At 45.1% G+C, this 23,423-nt stretch overlaps 1 protein-coding gene across 1 annotated transcript in view; it reads right to left on the bottom strand.

The window, feature by feature from the left end:
• Nucleotides 1–265: 265 nt before the first annotated feature.
• The window catches only part of KCNH5 (potassium voltage-gated channel subfamily H member 5), a 238,882-nt gene continuing 215,724 nt past the window's right edge, over nucleotides 266–23,423 (bottom strand). Inside the window, exon 11 of the mRNA XM_074956404.1 lies at nucleotides 266–1,422. Coding sequence (XP_074812505.1) covers nucleotides 478–1,422 — 945 coding nt within the window. The 3' untranslated portion in view covers nucleotides 266–477. The remainder of the gene's footprint in view (nucleotides 1,423–23,423) is intronic.

The following is a 23,423-nucleotide window of genomic DNA, read 5'->3' as shown; positions in this document are numbered from 1 at the left end:
TTCTAATAGAAGACTGAGCATGTCTTCGGCCTCATGTTAATCTACCGTTTAACTCAGCAGAGAGGACAGTGAGGAAAGAAATGCTCAATTCACCCAGCCCGAGATCAAAACTGTCATGGCAATATTGGCAGGTTGGACCCTGATTCTTTAAATAGTAACATTGCCTTTGTTAAACAAAAGTAATCCTTTTATTACATAATAGAGATTATAAATAAATGTAAAGTGTGCATGCAGTCAACTGCATATTATACAAGCAATATCTACGTTAATAATTGTTTTCTTTGGCAGGCCAGAATCCAGCTGGACATGCAATATTTACATATCAAAATCCTTGTTGTGTTCAAGTCATATTGGATGCAAGTGAAAATATATATGTATATATATTTACTGTATACACACACACACATATATATATGTATACAGGCATATATACACAATTGCATATATACGGTATACATATATACACATAGGTATATGTTAAAAGTGGATTTCATCTTTTTCTGATTCAGGTGATGCAGGCCTTGAAACACTAAAAATATCTTGACAAGGTATTTGGGGGGGCAACTCGGGTGATAAATGGGACTTGGGGGAAGAGGTCTGGGACACGTTCTTTTCAGACAATATTTTTAAAATCTCTGCCACCTGTTTCTCAAGGGCAGTCATCCTGCTGCTTAGCAACTGGATATCCTCTTTGAGTTCGTGTTTGACTTCCTGTAGTGTGGTTTGTAAGGCCTGCTCAGGAATGGGATAAAATGGGTGTTTTGCATCAGCTTGGATAGGACTGTGTTCCAGGGGGCTGCGAGTCTCACCAGCTTTATCCAAACGAAGGTCACTTTTTGTTATTCCACTGTCACAAGAGTCTGTTTTCCTCAGTGGATTTTTAGTTACACTGTTCTCTGAGTCATTGCACTTGGGGTCGTCGGACAATAGCCCCATTGACTCAGCCTTTGTGACATTATTCCAGTCTTCCTTCTTCTCCTCTGGGGCTCCCATATTGTTCTTAAGTCGAAGCCACCCTTTCCCATTCCCATTCTTCATCCTGATGGGACTGTTAACTTTGAGACATTTTTCAGGGTTGCCATTTGGCTTAAGTTCCATTGCGTCCCTGTTGTTCTGCTTGATTGTCTCACTGGTTTTCACATAAGCCAGGGATGTTTGAATGGGCGTGATCTGAGACACAGTGACCACACTTGTGCCAGTGATGGAGGCCCCATTCTGCATGGTACGGCTCTCCACTTGAAGCTGGTTCCTCTCTGGGTCGATGTGTGTTGTGCCTTGATTCCGCATCTCCTTCTGCTGCTTGAACTTCTGAAAGAGCTTTCTCACGGGGTGGTCCACAGGGATGCTCAGGGTCACTTCATTCTTCTGGCGCAGGCGCTCCTCTTCTTCCTTCTTGACATCGCTGATTTTTCGGAAAATAATCTGTGAGGGATAAACCCAAAACATGGTGAGAAGACAATGGATTTTGAACACCAAACTATGGCTAATGTAATTCGAAGATGTAGAAACAACACAGTGCTGATCAGAAAAGTCCATGCCCTGAACAGCTTCCGGTTTAATTTAAGACAAGCGGGTGTAACAAAACAAACAAACAAACAAACCAATAAGGGAAGAAGCATGGGATAATGAAGGTAAAAGAGACAGGAATATAGTGTTACACAGATTACAATTCCTCAGTTTGGATGTGTCAAGTAATTCAAAAGTGAGAGTTTTTAAAGACTAATGTAATGCAGTTTATTACAATATCATACCTGGTGCTTAATTTGTAATGATAGAGGTGCCAGGGCTCAAGCAAGTAGGTGCCAGAGCTCAAGCAATATTTTTACTTTCATAACTGAGGTGGCAAGTCCTGGCAAAAATTAAGCACTGATCATACCACAAGCTTCTCTGGCAGAATGAGCCCAAGGCTCAAGCTCAGGAATTGGTCTGGAACTAAACCATACAATAACCCGATTAACTGGTCTCTATGTGGTATGTTAGGAGAAAACAGGATTTCTGTAAACAGAGCTAAACAGAAGCTGCATAAGAACTAGAATGTGGATAGACTGGTAGTGGGTAATCGCAGGAGAAAGTGGGAGGCAAATGAAGGTGGCCTAAGCTAAGAAAGAATCAAGGATGTCATGAGTGAGGTCAGGAGAAATGTTTTGAATCAGTAGCAATCAAGGAACAGACCTAGTCACAGAAAGAGAGTCATAGACACAAAACGGGGCACATCTAAAGCAGATTTAGTCACAGAGTGGCAGAACGGGCGTGAAGGATGAGATGGATGAAATTTATTGCATTTGCTTATGCAAGGTGATTGAGAGGCACATGCCCCTAAAGGCGTTGAACTGAACAAGCCAGGGTAACGTTACAAACCAGCCTGCTAAACAAAACACTCCAAAGGGTGAGACTGATCAGAGCCCAGTGCTTTTTGTTAAAATGCCTCAGTCCCATTTTGCTACTTTGGGTTTCTTTCTTTTTTTTGGAATGAGCGATTGCAAGGCAGGACAGGAAAACTCCCTTGCACTATAGTCTGTGGTGTGAATGATTAGTGGGGCCCACGCGTCAATCAAATGTCTCAGCACATCCACTTTAAAACAGATTTTGGGTGCACAGTTGATTCCACTTTTTCACAAAGTAAAACTCAGTCTTTTATGATTATGATAATATACTATTTGTATTGAGTATCATGGACCAGGGCGCTAGTGTGCTGGGTGCTGTACAAACACAGAACTAGAAGACAGTCCATGCTCCCAAAGAGCTTGCAATCTACGCATAAGATGAGACAGATGGATACAGACAGAGAGACGGGGAATACAAGAAAACTGTGAGACAAGGTGGCATGATAGGGAGTGATTACAGCACCGCCAGCGGCCATAATAATAAATCATAGTAATACGTGTCCGTAATTAAATATTTTAAAAATATATACTTCCAAGAGCTGTCTGTATATGCAAACACATATTTCTTTTCAAGCCTCACATAAAATGAAACCATCTTAATTGCATTGGCTTGAATGGAGTTACAGTAGGGAGGAATTTAGCTCACTGAGATAATCTGAAATCAACACGGACATCAAAGCTCCCACGGCTTCCTCATAGAAACCTTTCAAATACAGTAAATATATTCTTGTGGGCCACTAGAAGATGCAGCTGCTTATAATTATGTAGAAAGTTAACACGTTTATTATAAGCCCAGTTTAAAAGGCATGGACTCCTGGAAGACCCTTTCATCTGACTCATCTGATCTAGATGCAATACATTCATATCTTCATTTAGAAGCTGCCCTTGATTAGCGCCTGCCCTCTTGCAATTGTAACACCTGTATCATGCAAGCCACAGGGGACAGAAAATACATTTAATAGAAGGTGCCTTTGATTAAAGAGGGAATTAATTACATTTAATTGAAGCCACAGTCTCTAAATGAAGATACAGAGGTTTGTTATTTTTTCCAAGGGAGATCTTCTACTTAGGCAGAGCATATGCACATCTCTCTGATCACAGAACATTGAACATGCACAGCTGGTGTACCAAGGCCAGTGGTTGACTGGTAAGGTATTTACATGGGTGGTTCACAAAGATGTCAAAGGTTTCCTTCCCCATCCCTGCTAGACTGTAACAGTTATGCCACTGCTTTGTTTATGGGCAGGTCCCAGGAGGAGGACTGTAGAGACTATGTCTTGCGCAGACACAGTCCCTCTCTGGGCTTGTAGGAAGGTTTTAGAATAAAAAGGGTTAAAGGTTAGTTTAGCTTGGGTAAGAAAATATATCAGCTTATTAACTTGTGTACAAATGTAGGCAGCTAAGCAAGTGTAATAAGTCCTTGCGAAAAAATAGATTCAAAAATGTAAATAAAATGTAACAGCAAGCAAGACAGGTCTGGAGAAGATGCTAAGCTTAAAATATGCCTGATAAAAAAACAGAAGGGCTTCTAAACTGGTTTTAATAGACAAAGGAAAGTTGAGTTGTGGTGTAATAAGTTTATAGTAACCTCTAACAGGCCAGTCTTATTTTCAAATTTGGGCCTATGTGAGACGATAAAATACCAGGTGTAGCCATCCATACCTTTAAAATAATCTAAAAGGAAGAGGACCAACAGCCATATCTTGTTTTAGCCAAGGCCAAGAAAAGGCCAAGAAAGGGGGCAAACCTGAACCGACCAAAACCTGGCTTTCACCTCAAATAATAATTGTCAATATAACATCACTTGTTTATTATACTGTATAAGAGAGTCAGGCTTGCTAAAGATAGTTATCACATCCTACCTGATCATACTGGAACCAGCCAGGATAAGTGGGTTGCCCCAAGGATGGATCTTTTCAAAAGTCTCTTGATCAAACACTTAGGAATGTTTGTTACCTTATGGCTGTATTAATTGCTTATTACTTAGAGGTTTAGATGTGTTAAGAGAAATTGCATACATATCATTTGGCCTTGGATTTAATAAAGGAATATACCATGAAATTAGTGTTTGCTGGTACCCTGTATTACCAATATCTATAACAATAATTCCAGAAGAGCTTCTCTGTGAACATGGAAGATGAGCAAGCTGCTCATCCACAGCTAGCCCTGCTGTGTGGTTTGTGCAAGGGCAAATTGAAATCACAACCCCATTTTTCCATCCTACCCTTCTCTGATCTTTTTCAGCATCTTGCTCTGCAGTAGTGAGCAACCCCCAAGGGCTCTCCCATTCCTGCCAAAGGAAAGAGTTTTTAGGGCTCACTCTACATGCAGTGCATTACAGGGTGCAGCTTCTACTGGGTATTACTGCACAGGGACAACCTGGAGTCATAGGAACTGTCATAAATATAAAGGGATTTTAAACCCCTTTAAAATCCCTCCTGGCCAGAGGAAAACTCCTCTCACCTGTAAAGGGTTAAGAAGCTAAAGGTAACCTCGCTGGCACCTGACCAAAATGACCAATGAGGAGACAAGATACCTTCAAAAGCTGGGAGGAGGGAGAGAAACAAAGGGTCTGTGTCTGTCGGTATGCTGCTTTTTGCTGGGGATAGAACAGTAATGGAGTCTTAGAACTTTTAGTAAGTAATCTATCTAGGTATGTGTTAGATTATGATTTCTTTAAATGGCTGAGAAAGGAACTGTGCTGAATAGAATGACTATTCCTGTCCGTGTCTCTTTTTTGTAACTTAAGGTTTTGCCTAGAGGGATTCTCTATGTTTTGTATCTAATTACCCTGTAAGGTATCTACCATCCTGATTTTACAGAGGGGATTTCTTTACTTCTATTAAAAGTCTTCTTGTAAGAAAACTGAATGCTTTTTCATTGTTCTCAGATCCAAGGGTTTGAGTCTGTGGTCACCTATGCAAATTGGTGAGGATTTTTACCAAACCTTTCCCAGGAAGTGGAGTGCAAGGGTGGATTTTGGGGGGAAAGACGTGTCCAAACTACGTTTCCCAGTAAACCTAGTTAGAGTTTGGTGGTGGCAGTGGAGATCCAGGGACGAAGGATAAAATTAATTTGTACCTTGGGGAAGTTTTAACCTAAGCTGGTGAAAGTAAGCTTAGGAGGTTTTCATGCAGGTCCCCACATCTGTACCCTAGAGTTCAGAGTGGGGGAGGAACCTTGACAGGAACAGACTGTTAAAACTTCCCCTATGCAGCCTGCAAAGGTAGATTAGTGACAAGAATGAATCAGAGGAAAGTGACGTCTTTCTCTTCATCACCCATTACTAACAGAACACAAACAATATTGACCATGGTCCTGTTTTTAACTGAGATTGATTTTTTCTCTTCCTCCCCGCAGGACCAAACACTCACAATTCACCCAACACTAAACACACCCTGTTCTCATTCTACTTCGATTTTTTTAATTCTCCTTTTCATCTCCCAAGTACAAAAGAAACCTGGCCAGTGGTTAACTTTAAACACAGAACAGGATTCAACATGAATTCAACACCCAAAAGACCAACTACCTGATTTAACGGAGTCCATACCTTACCCTCCCCAAGTGGACCCTTCAAAGCTCCAGAAAATTAATGCTCTTCTCTACTTAATATACGGGAGGCATCTTTCAAGAACAGCTTATCCACGTGGATATTAGATATGGGCAACACTGAGACACGTGGGTTTGGGTTCTGTCTTTCTAGGTGACCTTCACCACAGTCTCTGAACCCCTAGTTAGTACAATGTTTGGTGAACCAAAGTTATTTGTGCTCCAGAGATGAGCTGCTCCAGCCTGGTAAGGTATGACATGTGACATATGAGTGACAAAGCAATTCAGCTAATGTTTGCGTGTGTGGCAGACTTTAGTATGCCATCTTTATTAGCTTTCAGGTCTTTAGGGGAAAGATGGTCCAGGGCTTTGGTTGCTAGCTCAGGACTCAGGAAACCTAAGCTCAATTCCCTGCCCCAAACTTCCTGTGTGATCTAGGGCAAGTCACTTAGGGCCAGATTGTTAAAAGTATTTGGGCACCTAATTCCCATTGATTAGTCTCTCAGTGCCTCAGTTCCTCATCTGAAAAATGGGGATAATAAATAGCACTTCCTTACCCCACAGGGGTGTTGTGAGGCTCGACAGACAGATAAACAGATTCCCCAGACTGGATCACTTTGTCCTAGTGGAAATGTGATTGCTGTAGCTGGGAATAAACTGATGATTATGCACAGAATTTTCATCAGATTTTAATCGTACTGAGGAAGGAAATACTGATAACTTGCTCATGCAGGACAAGATTCTGAGCTGGGCTCTAATAGTAGGAGGAAGAGGTAGTGGCTGGAGCTCCTAGGAGGGAATTCTTGATAAGTCAGACAGAATACCCACAAAGCTCCATACTCCAGAGCAGTAACCACTCTTGGACACTCACTGCGCTGTCCATTCTGCCTCCACCCATCAAAGGAGGCACAGTCCATAGACCCGCCTTCGCCCAGTCCCTTTCAGGGATCTAGAACGCACACCAGCACCAGCTGGGAACAAGGCTTCGCTCATCAAGATTCTGGCCAACTCTGGGGGAGAGATAAGGGGAGCTCCTTGCACTTTCTATGGTCAGTAAAAGCAGCAAAGAGTCCTGTGGCACCTTATAGACTAACAGACATATTGGAGCATAAGCTTTCGTGGGATGCATGTAGTGGAAATTTCCAAAGGCAGGTATCAATATGCAAGCAAGAATCAAGCTAGGGATAACGAGGTTAGTTCAGTCAGGGAGGATGAGGCCCTCTTCTAGCAGTGGAGGTGTGAACACCAAGGGAGGAGAAACTGCTTTTGTAGTTGGCTAGCCAGTCACAGTCTTTGTTTAATCCTGAGCTGATGGTATCAAATTAGCAAATGAACTGAAGCTCAGCAGTTTCTCTTTGAAGTCTGGTCCTATGGTCAGTGTAAGTGAGACAGATCTAGGATACAATAGCATATTCCTGACATGTGTAGTGTGTGTATGTAGATGTCATAGGCCCCCAGAGCAGAATAGCTTATCCCTGCACTGATTAGACTGCGTGCGAGCAGGCAACATGCATTTAGTAAAGAATAACATTCCTGACTCGTGCAGACTGTGTGTTATATGTATCTAGAAGAGAAGAGCGCGTTTCTGGCAAGTCTGGTGTTTGTGTGATGCGTGTCTAAAATATTGCAGCGTGGTTCTGATGTATGCAGTGCAAGGAATGTGCATCTAGAACCAAATACTGTAGCATGTTTCAGCTCTCTTTTGTTTGTACCTACTTATACCTTTAGAATGTAAGTTCTTTGAAGCAGGGACAGTTCAACACAGTTCATCTCCTGGCCCAGACCATGTACATGTTGGGAACTATATATTGTTATTTCTAGGCAAGGTGTTTAATAGGGATAGGCCTTGAACACAGAACTGCAGGCCATATGCTCAGTAGATGTCAACTGGCACAGCTACATAGACTTCAATGGAGTTATACCAGTTTATATCACCTGAGGACCTGGCTTAGCATGTTTCTGACACACACAGTGTATGTGGGAGGAAAGACAGATTTCATCACAGTTATGGCATGTGCAGGGTGCACAGGGTAGGTGTCAAGCTAATTCGCACCTTCTTGATGTAGTGATCCCCCCAAATATTTAGGCTCTTTCATTCTAGTCATAGCAAGATTAGCATTGGCATGAACTTTTTCTTATTTCTCCATTTCAGGGTGGCGTTGTCTATCCAAGCTACAATGGCTATTGTCTCTGGGATCACTGTTATTCTTAATTGCAAGGATGTGGTACATGACTGGAAATTAAAATGAATATAAACCAAAGCCCGTCCGCAATTTTTCAAAGGATATACAAGAATCACCTAAAGGGGGCACGACACTGTTGGTCAGGCAGCATGTAAAAGAAGGTGTATCTGTGTCTGTGTGATTGTGGTGCGGGGGGTGTGAGAGTGAGAAAGAGAGAAAAAGAAAAGGTTGGAGCAAGGAAAAAACGTCCTGTGTTCTCCTTCCCCTCCACTTGAAATCAGCTGTGAGGAAATGCCCCAGTAATGCCATCCTTTGAAAAACACTGGCTTTTAAAATGCTCTCAGACACTGTGTTATCCTGTTATTTTTTAAATGGAGATTGAGTTAAGCGAATCTCTCCCATCACCAATGCATTTTAGATATTAAATTTGCTCAGTTAGGCAAAAGGAAAAATGAAGGCAGCATCACTTTTCAAGCAGATACTCAGCATGCTTACTGAAATTCCTACTTCCTAAAAAGAAAAATCTGCTGATAATACTGAAAGGAGATATGTTAAAGGCATATTTATAGAGAGTGTTTTTTACCCCCAAAGGATCCTAAATTGCTTTACAAATTAAACTGATATATGAACTATGCTACATAGACAAATCACTTCATCCATTGCTGAAATGCAGCCAGCTCTGGGGTGAAATGTAGCATCTGTATAAATAGTTCACAACAGAATAACAATGTAAGCTAGAAGAAAAGGAGTACTTGTGGCACCTTAGAGACTAACCAATTTATTTGAGCATGAGCTTTCGTGAGCTACAGCTCACTTCATCGGATGCATACTGTGGAAATTGCAGAAGACATTATATACACAGACACCATGAAACAATACCTCCTCCCACCCCGCTCTCCTGCTGGTAATAGCTTATCTAAAGTGATCATCAAGTTGGGCCATTTCCAACACGGCTGTTACTCTGAAACCTGTCATAATGTAAGCTAGGAAACTAAATATACTTTAGCTATGTGGAAGAGCAGGGAGAATGATAGGTAAGGAAAATAAAATGATCTGAGCTGCAATTTGGCCAGGATGCCAGAGTTAATTCTTTGAGAAGTGCCACAAGATTTATAAGGACTACACCTAATCAAGACTTTGGGTTTACATAAAATCCAAAACAGCCCTGCCAACTGGGCATTCATTCAGTATTAACTCAGAGGAAAGAATGCAATCTACTAAATCATCCATACTATTTCCTGCAACAAGCAGGCATTATTTGAGGTCTCCCATCCAACTATCACACTGGTCCAACCCTGCTTATTGTGTGAAATCTGATGAGATCATGGCACAAAGTGATATGCCTGTAGGTCATAGCTTTTCATTATAAGAAAAGCTGCTGTATAGATAGGCCACAGTTAACATCTTCTGTGGCTGCACACATACAGGCAAAGTCTTGTTTAACATCATTCCTCTTGTACGGAGCTATGTGTTTTTCAACCCGTCACCCGTCACGGCCCTGAGGGAAAATTAGAGATCTAGATTTTCACCAACTATTTAACAGAGTTCCATACCAGAGTTTAGTGCAGGGGTGGGCAAATTACGGCCTGGGGGCTGCATCCGGCCCTCCAGACATTTTAATCTGGCCCTCGAGCTCCTGCTGGAGAGTGGATCCGGGGCTTGCCCCGCTCTGCGCGGCTCCCAGAAGCAGTGGCATGTCCCCCCTCTGGCTCCTATGTGTAAAGGCAGCCAAGGAGCTCCGCACACTGCCCCCACCCCTGCAGCTCCCATTGGCTGGGAACCATGGCCAATGGGAGCTAAAGGGGCAGTGCCTGCAGACAGGGCAGCGTGCAGAGCCACCTGGCCATGCCTCCACGTAGGAGCTGGAGGGGGGACATGCCACTGCTTCTGGGAGCTGCCTGAGGTAAGCGCTGCCTGGAGCCTGCACCCCTGATCCCTTCCTGCACCCCAACCCCCCTCCCCAGCTCTAATCTTCCTCCCACTCTCCAAACCCCTTAGTCTCAGGCCGGAGCACCCTCCTGCACTCCCAACCCCTCATCCCCAGCCCCACTCCAGAGCCCTCACTCCCACCCTGCACCCCAACCCCTTGCCCCAGCCATGAGCCCCCTCCAGCACCCTGAATGCCTCATATCTGGCCCCACCCCCAGTCAGAGCCCTCATCCCAACGCCCAATTTTGTGAGCATTCCTGGCTCGCCATACAATTTCCATACCCAGATGTGGCCCTCGGGCCAAAAAGTTTGCCTACCCCTGGTTTAGTGGCTACAGTTGTGGAACAGGATGCTATGAAAAGGGGCAAAACAGCCAGGAAGTTGGTTACAATGGATAACTCAAGACCACGATGATTAGAGATTGAATACACACAGGCAAAGAATTATTATTTATACTGGCACTGTAGCCCTTCTTAGAAGCCCCGACCAGGACTGGGGCCTATTGTGCCAACTGCTGAATGCACACAGAGTAACGGTGGGCTGTAATACCTGGATCTGATTTTGCTTGTTGGGGTTAGTGTGAGCTGGGTGGTGCTGGTGGCCTGAGATATACAGGAGGTCCAATTTGATTAGCTGATGCTCCCTTCTGGGTTTGGACTCTATGACTCTCAGCTGCCTTGTCAAACCCACTAAGGGGCAGGGCAGAGTTTGGGTCTTTGGTGAGTTCAACCCCGTTTTTCTACTTGCCGTGAGCCTTTGTAAAGTGACTAAACTCTAGCAAGATTGAAAGAAGCTCAATTCAAGAAGGAAGAATACTGAACTCTCACCGTTTGAAAGACAGATCCATGCGGTTAGAAATCGAGAAATTACTTAGAAATCCAGAAGTATCCAGTTACTATACACAAGGAGCCATATTTTCTAAAAGCAAAGCACAACCTACACTCACCTCTGTGCAAGAAAAACCCTGCCTTTGCGCATGAAAAAGCGGATGCATATGCACACATAACTCTGCCTCTGCTAAAACTTGGTCCTGAAACGTACATGTTGGCAAAACCTCAAGTCTCATTGGAGGCAATTGATAAGGCACTGGATGGGGAGTCAGGAGACCTGGGTCCTATTCCTAGCTTTGCCACTGAACTATCGTGTGATCATGGGCAAACCATTTCACCCTCTGATTCCCATCCTATCTTTGCCCCTCTTGCTTATTTAGATGGCAAGATCTCCAGGGTAGAAACTGCTTATCCCTCTGTAAGTGAATACAGTGCCTAGCACAATGGGGCTGCTAGATGTTCCTGGAATAGAAATATTAAAAAATCAGAATACTACATAGACCACAAGAGCTGAAATTCCTTGGAAAATGGTGACATGCTTATTTTAAACACTTACACCGGGAGAGCTAGTTCTTCTTCCCTCAACACTTTCTAAGAGAGGTTACACACTGATATTTCCAAACGCAAGCACTGGAAACAGAAGCAGACCCCCAGAGGAACTTAGTTGGAAGAAACTAAATTAATCTTTATGTACAGTGCTTCTCCCAAGGTAAAGAAACATACTCCTTGTTCATAGCAAGTGCTAAACCTCTTAACGTGATGGGAATTAAGTGTCAGAATTCATTTCCTTTATGCAAGGGACTATGACCATGTGCTAGGTGACACAAAGCTGTGTTGTGAGACCAGGCTGCTGCTTTCCTTCCCTTTGATGTATTTATTTTTGAAAGGTTATTTGGGGGTTGCATGGGGGGAGAGATTTGCTATTGCGCTAGTGAAGGTTAAGTAAAGGTTAACTGACTGTCAGCCCTCAAAACTGAAGCGTTTTGTTTATCTACAAGGCAGGAACAGTACAGAGAGCAGTAACCTGAGATTCTCCATGCTTATCTAAACCCTGATCTCTCTTCCATCCTCTCATGTAATGAAAGGTAATTCAGGCTGAATGTTAATCCAACCCAATACTGGGCCAATTCCAAACAGAGACTCTACCAGCTGTGACCAATACTGAGCAATAGTTACATTTGCTACAGAGCCATTCCCAGCAGGTAGAGTGCAGTGTAACCAAACCTAAAGACAAACCTTGAAGTCTGAAGCAGGAATGAAGGATGAGAAAACTAGTTCAAGCCTGGGATATGCAAAGGCTCTTCCTTTTCCATCCATTCTGCTGTATCTATGAACTGGTAGCTTTGTCCACCACTTTGCGATGTAACCCTTGTCCTTCCCCTTGTTTGAACATGTGTTGCAAATAGTTATTCCCTCCATCCCCGTAGGTCTCAGTACCACCACTGTCAAAAGTATTTTCAAAGGCCACCTGGATCTACTTACAAAGGACACAGAATCGGTGAGTTCAGGAGATAAACCAGAAGAATATGACAGGTTTCAGAGTAGCACCCATGTTAGTCTGTATTTGCAAAAAGAAAAGGAGTACTTGTGGCACCTTAGAGACTAACAAATTTATCTGAGCATAAGCTTTTGTGAGCTACAGCTCACTTCATTGGATGCATTCAGTGAAAAATTCTGGGTGGGGTTTCTGTCAGCCACTTGGAGAAAAACGGAAGTAGCTATCATCAGACTGTATCATTTAGTACCAGTGCTACTTTCTTATTAAGTACCTCAATTCATCTTGCTAGCACATTGAAATACATTGTCAAGTGGCTGACAGAAACCCCAACCAGAATTTTCCACCGAATGCATCCGATGAAGTGAGCTGTAGCTCACGAAAGCTTATGCTCAGATAAATTGGTTAGTCTCTAAGGTGCCACAAGTACTCCTTTTCTTTTTTCAGAAGAATATGGTAAGTGAGTGGAAGGATGGATTACAATAAGCTTTAAAAAAGACATATATTTCATGCCAGGTGATAACTTCCTATTGCTAGGATGTTGAATTGTTGTTCTCATGGAATATAACACATGGTTGCACCTAGTCAAATGAAATGTGTGGAAATACATGTGTGAGATAATGGCTCTCATTTTTCATGGTAACAAGTACAGTAGCAAAATCGAGAGACATACTCATAGATTCTGAGCCAGAAGGGACTACTGTGATCTAGTCTGGCCACCTGTATTACATAGGCCAGATGACTTCCCTGAATTGATTCCTGTTGGAATTAGAACATCTCTTTTAGGAAAACTTCCAATCTTGATTTAAAAATTGCCAGTGTGGGAGGATCTAGCACAACCCCTTAATACATTGTTGTGTTGATTAATTACCCTCACTGTTAATCATTTGCGCCTTATTTCCAGGCTGAATTTGTCTTGCTTCAACTTCCGGTCATTGGATCTTGGTTGGCTGGATAGATCAAGATTTTCAGAAGTGCCCTCATTTTTGGGTGACCAGCCTGAGACACCTTAAAGGGACTTGATATTTCAAAAGCACTGAGCACCCACCTGTGAAGGCCAGATGCCACCTAAAATGGAATTTGTCTGGTGAGGCAGGCTCAGTGATCTTGTTCACAATACATTCCAGCACCTCCTTAACTCCAGTCTCAGGGAAAGCTTGAATCAGTGCCAGCTGCACACACTTTTTAATTGTTCACTGGGACACTCATGGGCTTCCCAGTGAAGAGAGAGCACACAGGGCACATGGCCATGAAATGGCTGGCTCAAGCTGGGCAACCAAAATCACTGGACACTTTTGAAAATCCTCTTCTGAAATTAAACGGCAATGTTTCTTTAGCTACGGTTCTAATCGAGTCTCCATCACCGTAGTAGCTGAGTGGCTCAGTTTGAAGTATTGATCCTCAAACAGCTCTGTAAGGTATGGAAGTACAATTATCCCCATTTTACAAATGGGGAACTGAGTCACAGAGAGGCTAAGGGCTTGTCTACATGGGGATACTCACAAAAGTTAATCCAAATGATCTTTTAAAGTGTATTAACTAAACTGCATCAAACCTTTGTGTGGACACTTATTCAGCATTAAAGTGGCCAAAATCTGATTTAGCCTTGGTCTACACTATAGACCTAACTCTGTAAGTGTCTACACATGTAGCTCACCCACTACACTGATTTAATAACTCCACCTCCGCGAAGGCCGTAGTGCTTATGTCGATGTAGTTAGGTCGATGCAGTGTCAGTGTAGACACTGCATTGCTTACATCGACTGTTGCTGCCTTTCAGAAGCCATCCCACAATGCCCCACACTGACAATTAAATTGATGCAAGCACTCCTGGTGAGAACATGCACCTGCTGACACAAGCAGCATAGTGTGGACATCCAAAAGCAGTTTAATTACTTCAGTGGCTGTAAGTCAATGTAACTTAGGTCAACTCAATTTTGTAGTACAGACTTGTCCTTAGTTTAATTCATTCTAGAAGTGAATTAAACTAAATCGAATTAAGGTCACTTTAATTCTGAATAAGAATATGCATACAGGGGTAAATGCAGTCAACCAGGGGCTTGTCTATACCTAAAGTGTTTCAGCGGTGCAGATGCACCGAGGCAGCTGCATTGCTGTAGCACTTAGTGAAGATGCTACCTACACGAACGGGAGGGCTTCTCCACTTCCCCAAGAGGCGGTAGCTACCAGAGCTCTGTCTACACTGGGAATTTGGTTAGTATCACTCAGGGGTGTGGATTTTCCAACCCTCTGAGCGACGGACATAGTTATATTGACATAGGTTTATAGTGTGTACCAGGGCTAATCCTCTTTAAATTCTCACCTTCGGTTAATTCAGATTAACTTTCTTGAGTGTCCCTGTGTAGACAAACACTAAGTGATCTGCCCACACTAAGTCCAGGTCTACACTACAGACCTAAATCAAATGCCAAGTGAGTGGACCTCTGCAGCCACAGGGGCTACGGTTAAGGGGTGGAGGGACGAGAACAGCTAGTTCCCAAGCCAAAAGGAGCAAATGCAGCCAGCAGAAGGACAACCAAACAATTTGTGACAACAGCAAAGCAGCAGCAAAGAACGCTGCAGTGCATTAAGTGTCTGAGCCAACTTCCATTAAAATCAATGGAAGTCTTCCCACACGGGATGGATAGGGCCCTGAATTGGCCAGTCATTTAGAATCTTGCACTGGCTGGGTCCCCCTGCCAACAGAAGGCACAGGGCAGTTGCTCTGATTCTCCTTGTGACTCAGCTTTTTACACACACAAATAGGACTTGGCCTTTACGTGCAGAAATGAAGGAAAGCTAAAGCTGCAAGAACCAAAAGCAAACTTCTTGCGGTATCACCGGCGCGCCTTTTCTAATGCAGCACCTGGACTCCTATTTCAAACTCCGGCTTGAGGCTGCTTCATTCTATTCACTCCCCTGTAAATCTTTACGACTTCTTAGCTCACTCTATTAATTTAAACTCCTGGGATGCATAATGGATGGCTGGAAATGATGGCTTTATTGTTTTTCAGCCCGGTGTACTCTTCAGATATCTTTACTTTGATGTGAAAGTCAACCTTAAAAACAAATTATTCTAACCAGTATTTTAATTGCTCTCCAATAAATTCTGCTTAATCCTCCTGTACCCAGAGCAGTGTTTTGCCTTTAAAACATTGCTCCATTTGCATGGAGGGAAGAAATCACTATATGTGACTGCAATGAAAATGATTGATTACTGTGCAATTAGTTAATCTCCAGAATAGGAATGCTTCATGAAGAATCTTTCATGCTGGATTTAGGAGGAAAAGAAGATTTCCGTGGCTTAGTCTGCTGGTTGCTTGAAAGAAGCTGTAGATAATAACCTTTTTTTTTTTTTTTGCAAATTTTCATTGATCCTGACTTCACAGATATTATAGCACGCAAAGGAAAAAAGGCTTCCTGCCAGGGACATTTTAATTTTGCTGCAGAGAAACCATATTCATATAGTTTCATTGTAAACTATTAAAAAATTGACCGGGAGAGGTATGAAGATTTCCATCAAAAATAACAAAGCAAATGTCATTAGCGGGCAAAGGGGTTGAAAAAAACCTTTCAAAGGGAATTTAAGAACATGTGTTGGAAAGCACGTCATAGAATCATAGAAGATTAGGGTTGGAGGAGACCTCAGGAGGTCATCTAGTCCAATCCCCTGCTCAAAGCAGGACCAACACCAACTAAATCATCCCAACCAAGGCTTTGTCAAGCCGAGCCTTAAAAACCTCTAATGGGTTAATCTCATTTCTGCAGCAACACTCAGGACATATAAGGTACTCTCTAAGTAAGGAAGGGGTTCTAACTGGGGGAGACCGACCAGGAGAACTGCACAATAGCCACTCTACAGGCAATTTACAGGAGCCCAACACCCCCCATCACCGCTTTACTACTTGCTCTGTGCTGTAACCATTAGAGATTTTGGACCAAATTTTTGAGCCACTTTCCAATCCGCATTCATGACCAATTTGCATGGCACCCACTTGAACTCAGAGAGAGGCATCCCTGCACACAGACTGAGCAAAGGAGGGTGATCGGTTTGCAAACAGGCAAGTGTATTTGAGAGAGGCTAGTTGGAAATTTGGCCCTGTCTGTCAATATGCTTGATGGGGATCTGAATTTCTACCGAACTATTTCAAAACACATCTAGCTTGAAGAACAGGCTGTGATCTCAGTCCCATGCATCACATGCTTTGCTAAAGCATTTAACAACTGGGAGAGGTGGACCACTGGCTAGTAGGAAGGAGGAGCTATTTTCAGTTTTCTCCTGTATATTCCACAGTGCCTAGGCTGACAGATTAAATTAAAATACAATTAAAGGTTTACCCTTTCATGGGAATTCAGTTTAAGATTAAGGGCCCAGTTCTATAGGCTTGTGTCAACTGCAGTGTTAGCTCGAGGTGCAAATTGAGTGCTGCCCCTAACCAAACTCCCAGGGGTACACAAAAATCTCTAGTTTGAGTTAAGTGATGCTTTAAACTCAAGCAAGCAGGGGGGTGGGCTGAAGCTGGCATACTGCTGATGCTGCAGTTGGTAATACAGTGGGAACACAGCTATTCTGTACAGCTTGAGTGCAGGTTTGCAGCAGCGCTGCTCCCACTCAGGCTAGGTTAAATCCAGAAGAGTGGAGTATGGATAATTTGAGCTAACACAGCAGTGAAAACAAGCGTTATGTTGTGCTGAGTCACTTAGGCCAGGGTTTCTCAACCTGTGGGTCGCGACCCAAAATTGGGTCACCAGAATGTGTCAAAGGGTCTTGTGGGAAGCCCAGGAGGGGAGGAGGTTGGGTCCTGCCCCCGAGGATGTGGGAGACCTGAGGGGTGGGGGGTGCAGAACCCACCCCATACTTGCACTGCAGTCACCCCACAGTGGCAGCTCCTGAAGCAATGGTCCCATGGAACTGGCGTGGGTCAGCTCCCCGCTCCAGGCATTGGAATCTGGTGTCTGAGGTCACGGCACCACTCAGGTTTGGCCCTGCTGCCCCTCCGTCATGATGACGGAGGGGCTGGCTAGGCCAAATTTGAGCGACTGGCACTGTGACCCTGTGCGCCAGGTCACAACACCACTCACACAAGATGGCTGGCTGGCTCCCCCTCGGTGGAGCTGAGCCAAACCTAAGTGGTGCTGCAACCCCGGAGGTCACAAGGCCTAGAGCGGGGAGCTGAGCCCTGCCAGCCCCACAGGGCAGGAGCGGCAGGAGCAACCACTATGGTATGCACAATGTACCTATTAAGTTCTCAGTACTTATTATGTTAATGTATATATTATATATGGGGAGTAAGAAATATTTAGTAACCGGGTGTTTTTTGCACTAGGCTATTTACTGGGTTGCAACAGGCTATCAAGGTTTCCAAATGGGTCCCTGAGCCCAAAAAGGTTGAGAACCACTGACTTAGACCAGTGCAAATTGGATGTGAAATGCCACCAAATCAGAACAGCATCATTTTACACGCACATTGCACTGGTGTAAATGTCTGCACAAGGTGTAGGGTAAGGATGAATCGGGCCGCTATCTTGAGGGATGGACATTGGATCCTAAAAGTGGTATCAGAACAGGGTTAATTAGAAATATGCTATGCTTTTAAATTAGGGAACAAAATCCACCCCCGACACACACACACTTTTGGGTAATGTTAGGTTCCTTGAACTACTGCAGACACATTTTGTGAGGATAGGAAAGTCTCACATCACATATATTTAGACATCAAACCAACCTCACTTTAAGTAACACACACTGCTCTTTGCACCCTCTAAGGAAAACTCATTTGTTTTCATTGATGCTCATTTCACTTTGCAGAGAAATGCAACTGCCACTGGCCATTCTGCCCTATTTTGGTTTTTATGCCATACCCATCGCTGTGCTATCGGTGCCTAAGCAACGCGACTCACATCTGACAACGTGGATTTCTCCCCTCTTCTGCGGGGGGCGGGGGGAGAGAGGAGATAAGGCAATTTTTGTTTTTTTGTTTTTTAATTTTAATGGTTGTATTTGATGCCTGCTGTACTCTGGATTTCTAGTTCTGAAGGCATGTTGAAGAAGTGCTTCTTGCACCTCGGATAGACAATACGATGGAAACTCAACATACAAACAGCCACTGTTATTTTAAACAGTAATGTAACAGCCAAGCACAGAATGGTGATGCCCTGTCAGATATACCCGCTCACGCCTGAAATGCTTCAATCCTCACATAGGGCTAGATCTAGACATTAGGCTCGGCCCAGAGTAAGGGGCAGCATGTGTCTGCGCTGTCCCGAGAGAAGGTGCAGGGGGGTACTGAGTATAGGCGCTGACTTCCTAATGTGCTAGGGCAGAGGTGGGCAAACTAGGGACCCTCCGGCCCGGCCCCTGAGCTCCTGACCCGGGAGTCTAGTCCCTGTCCCCTCCCCTGCTGTTCCCCTTCCCGAGCAGCCTCACCTCACCTCGCTGCCGGCACAATGCTTTGGGCAGGGGGGCTATGAGCTCCTGGGGCAGCGCAGCTGCAGAGCCCGGCCTGACCCAGGGCTCTGTGCTGCGCGGTGCGTGGCTGGCTCCAGCCGGGCAGCATGGCTGTAGCGCTGCCAGCCACCGGTGCTCCAGGCAGCGCAGTTAGGGGGCACGGGGGGTTGAACAGAGGGCAGCGGAGTTCAGGGTGGTGGTCAGGGGGTGGGGGTATAGATAGGGGTTGGGGCAGTCAGAGGGCAGGGATTGGGGGGTTGAATGGGGGAAGCGGTCCTGCGAGGGGCAGTCAGGAAGGAGACGGGGGGTTGGCTGGGGCGGCGGGGGCCAGTCAGAGGCAGGGGTTCTGGGGGCAGTCAGGAATGAGAAGGGGGGTTGGCTGGGGCAGTGGGGGGCAGTCAGGGGACAGTGAGCAGGGTTGGGTGGGTGGGGCAGGGGTCCTGGGGGGTGCAGTCAGGGGTAGGGGTTCTGGGGGCGGTCAGGGGACAGTGAGCAGGGGCGGGTGCGTGGGGCAGGGGTCCGGGGGTGGGGGGGACACAGCCTTCCCTAACCGGCCCTCCATACAATTTCCTAAACCTGATGCAGCCCTCAGGCCAAAAAGTTTGCCCGCCCCTTTGCTAGGGGGTGCTCCGCCCTGGGCTCTGCCCCAGGCCCCACCCCCACTCCCACTCCTCCCCTTCCCCCAAGGCCCCACCCTCACCCTGCCTCTTCCTGCCACTGCCATGCGCCTGTCCTGCCTCTTCCCTCCCCATTCCACTCCCTCCCCTGCAATGCTCCCCGCCCTCGCTCCTCTCCCGTGTGCCCCAGCGCCTCCTGCACGCTGTGGAACAGCTGAGCAAGAGGCGGGCAAGAGGTGCTGGGGGGGGGAGGGGGAGGCGCCAGTTGGCGGGGCTGCCAGTGGGCGGGAGGTGCTGGGAAGTGGGGGAGGCGCTGATGGGGGGCTGCCAGTGGGTGCGCCCACCTTTTTTTCCCCCAGAGTCGGTACCTATGGAACTGAGATTCAGAGAGGCACAATTCCTCCCCTGAGCCCCCCTTGTTCTGATGTGGGACAGTCAGTCACTCCTTCTCTTTTCAGGATGCAACTTAGGGCTTATCTACATTTAAAAACATATTCCAAATAACTGTTCCACTGTAGCTATTCCAGAACAACTCCCTGTGTGGACCCTCTTATCCTGGAATAGCTATAGTTCTTTGAATGCACATCTTGCCCTATTCCAAAATAATATCCCTGTGTAGACAAGCCCTTACTGTGTGCCTGGCTGGGGGGAAGAGGGAGGGGCAGACCCAAAGCTCCTCCAACTCCCCACCCTTCTCTCTCCCTCCCTGCCCACTTTCTCACACTAGGGAGTATCAGGGGGTCAGCCTTTGCTCACCCCTTATCCCCACATTCAGAGCTGGAACTGCAGTTGGGAGCAAAGGGCAGGGGGGCTTTACGCCCCTTTATTCCCTTGAGTGGCCAAGTAAGAGCTATGGAAAATCTAGTCCATGGATTATTCATCCATTTAGTAGTCTTGCTGTCCTCCCGTCTTGAGCCTATTTCCTGCTTTGTGGGGAGAATTCCACCGAATACACCAAGTTCCTGTAAGAAACAGAGTCATGCTGCTCCTGTAAAACATGGTGGGATTTTGAACTCTTGGGGTGAAATCCTGGCAGCACTGAAACCCATGGGAGTTTTGCCACTGACTTAAGTGGGGCCAGGATTTCACCCTTGGACTGTATAACCAAGAAGAATCACAGCACCTTCGGCCTTTGCTCGCAATAAAAAAATGGGCTCTATGGCTTTGTGAAGCAATTTTTGACTGAATTAACTGACACAACCGCTCAATAAGCTGAGCCGGAGCATGAGCAGCCCCTGACGCACTTGAGAGATTGCCGTTCAATTATCAGCAGCCCATCAGCATTACTGCCTTGGGAATCACAAGGCTTAATAATTAGCCTGGGGCTTTCTTTTCCCCCCCTACCCAGCCCAGCAGCAGGAGGAGGCATTCATTGAACAGCATCAAAACAAACAAATCAGGCACATATGGCACTAACAAACTGACACTTGCCATGGGATCAATACCCATTATTGGCACCAGTTGGACGAGGCTTAGCTGGTGGCTGCAACACACAGCGGCATTAATTGATTAGGATTTTGCTGCGGTTCAGAGGTGATCCAGGCTGTGACTTAGAAAAATCGATCACTGAGGAGAAAAAAGCCTTTCAAAGAAAGTGGTCTCCAGTTTGCTCAGTGCAGCATCCTTCATATCCACACAGTGACACAGTCCTCTCGCTGAGTGCAAATTGGGAACTGTCATTTTGAAACTGCAGATGACATGCCTTAGCTAAGCTTCCTGTGTGGCAGCCATCTGGCTGAAAAATGGCACCTTTGTGACAGCGCGAAGGGAGATGCCAAGGAATCTGCAAACTAAATTGATTTAACCATAAATTAAAACCCAATAATAATAATAATACTTGACGCCAGTCTAGCACTCTTCATTCCCTAGGCCACAAAGTACTTTACAAAGCTGTACGAGTATCATTGCTCCTTTCTTCAGAGGGTAAACCAAGTCACAGAGAGGTCACATGACTTACCCAAGGTCACTCAGCAGGTCAATGGCAGAGCTAGGAATAGAATCAAGGTCTCCAGATTGTCAAGATGGTGCCCTACCCATGTTCCCCTAAAAACAAAAACCCTTATTGTGTAAAGGTTGACCATAAGATCTCTTTTATTCACTACAGTTTGGCTCAAGCTGGAAAACTGGGATCAGGATTTCAGACAGCCCAAAGTTGAGGGCCCATCTCTGCATTTAATTGATAAAGCTGGGGAGCAGTTTTAACATCTCTGACAATAGGTCCTCACACTGCCAAGCCAGACATCTCCCCACCCACGCTGTCAGAGATATCAACTGTAATTCAAATTGTTATTTTTAAACACATCTCACCTTTTATACATCGTGAGAAATGCTTCTCACAATGTGAATATTCAGAACATTACAGTACAGTTTCCTTGTAACTCAAAAAGGTTCATACAGTTTAAGGTCAGAAGGGAGCACTCCATCATCTCCTTGACCTCCTGTATAACACTGGCCATTAATTCTCACCCAGATATCCCTATATAATAAGCCCAAAGACTTTAGCTAGACCAAAGCACTTCATTCCTCGTGAGAGTCAACTGTGTGAAACCAGGAGAGAATAGGATAGATTAAGGTGCCTCAGGCCCTGGTAATGGCAGAGAATTGTTTAGGTGAGATCTGCCCAAGCAATCCCAGCAGGTGTCTCCCGTTCCAGGCTGCAGAGGAAGGCCAACCCACTCCAAGGTCCCTGACAAACTGATTTTGGGGGAAATTCCTTCCTGACCCGAAAGCTGGTGATCAGCTGGATCCGGAGCATGTGAGCAAGACTAACCAGTCAGGGATCTTGAAAGAGGATTCTCTAGACTACCTCAGCAAACCGGTTCAGAGCTTGAGTTCAGGTATCAGCCAAACAAGCTTTCTATTCCCCCTTCCCGTCAGATTTTTCATTTAGTAGCAGTGTAAAACATTTTCTTCAGTAAAAATAAAATACACCTTGATTGTGAAAATAGCTAATCTTGAAGGATATCACTATCTCATTAAGCTTCTTGCCCCAATCACAGTACATTTAATGTATATCTAATGCAATCTCTCATCTGCTTGACCGTATTATTACGTGCCCGTAACTACCTGCTGTTGTCCCCAAGACAAACACAATTGTTACTACCAAGAGCAAACTCACACACATGTGCACTGGGCCAGATCCTCAACCAGTGTAAGGTGCTGTAGGTCCACTGATGTTTTTGGAGCTATGCTCATTTACACCAATTGAGGCTCTCGAGCACTGTGATCACTTTAAAGGCTGGCAAAAAGAAAATGAACATGAACAAGCCCACATAAGTGGAAAGAAAACTCCAATTTAAAGCATTTGAATTAGCTGAACAGCTTGATTTCACCAGTCTACAGGGCTTCATACTCATCCCAGCAAACATGTGTCCATTGCTCATGTTAGTTAAGCAGTTTATCATTTCAGCCTCCAGTGTATTTTGTGCCACATTTATCTGTCTGGAGTGGAACTGGAATTTTCAATGTACGCAGCAGTTGTGGTTCTGCTCCTGGGGCACGGCCCTACTCTCTGAAAGGATAAACGCGATCAATTTAAAATTATTTCTCTTCCTCCCTATCGTATATGTCATTCATAGCCGTCAGCTAGGGTGAAATTCACGCCCCCCACTCCTCCCACACACAGCCCAAGTAAACAGGCTTTGAGCAGGTGGACAACATGGGGATGACTGTCATGGACTCCTCCTCCCTAGTCAAAGGGAGGGACTGGAGGTAGATGGGTCCCCACTACACCAAATGTGTCCACTGGATCCGTTCTGTTCACAGGACTATTAGCCACACCCCATCATTCCCTGACTGCCCATTACTACCTCAATATTATATGTGAAACAGGAATCAGCAAGGAGCTCAGCTCTGTGGTGCCTAGGGGACTGCAAAGTCTCTGTTGGCTGCTTTGCATTTTGTGCCTTCAGCTGGTACGCAAGAGGGGCAGGAGGATTTCACCCTTAGTTTCTATTTGGAAGCAACACGTGCAAAAGGATCTCAGTAA

The sequence above is a fragment of the Natator depressus genome, chromosome 6, assembly GCF_965152275.1.
Source record: "Natator depressus isolate rNatDep1 chromosome 6, rNatDep2.hap1, whole genome shotgun sequence".
Classification (NCBI taxonomy): Eukaryota; Metazoa; Chordata; order Testudines; family Cheloniidae; genus Natator; species Natator depressus.
Note: the sequence above shows the minus strand (reverse complement) of the source record. Positions and strands in the feature narration are given on the sequence as shown.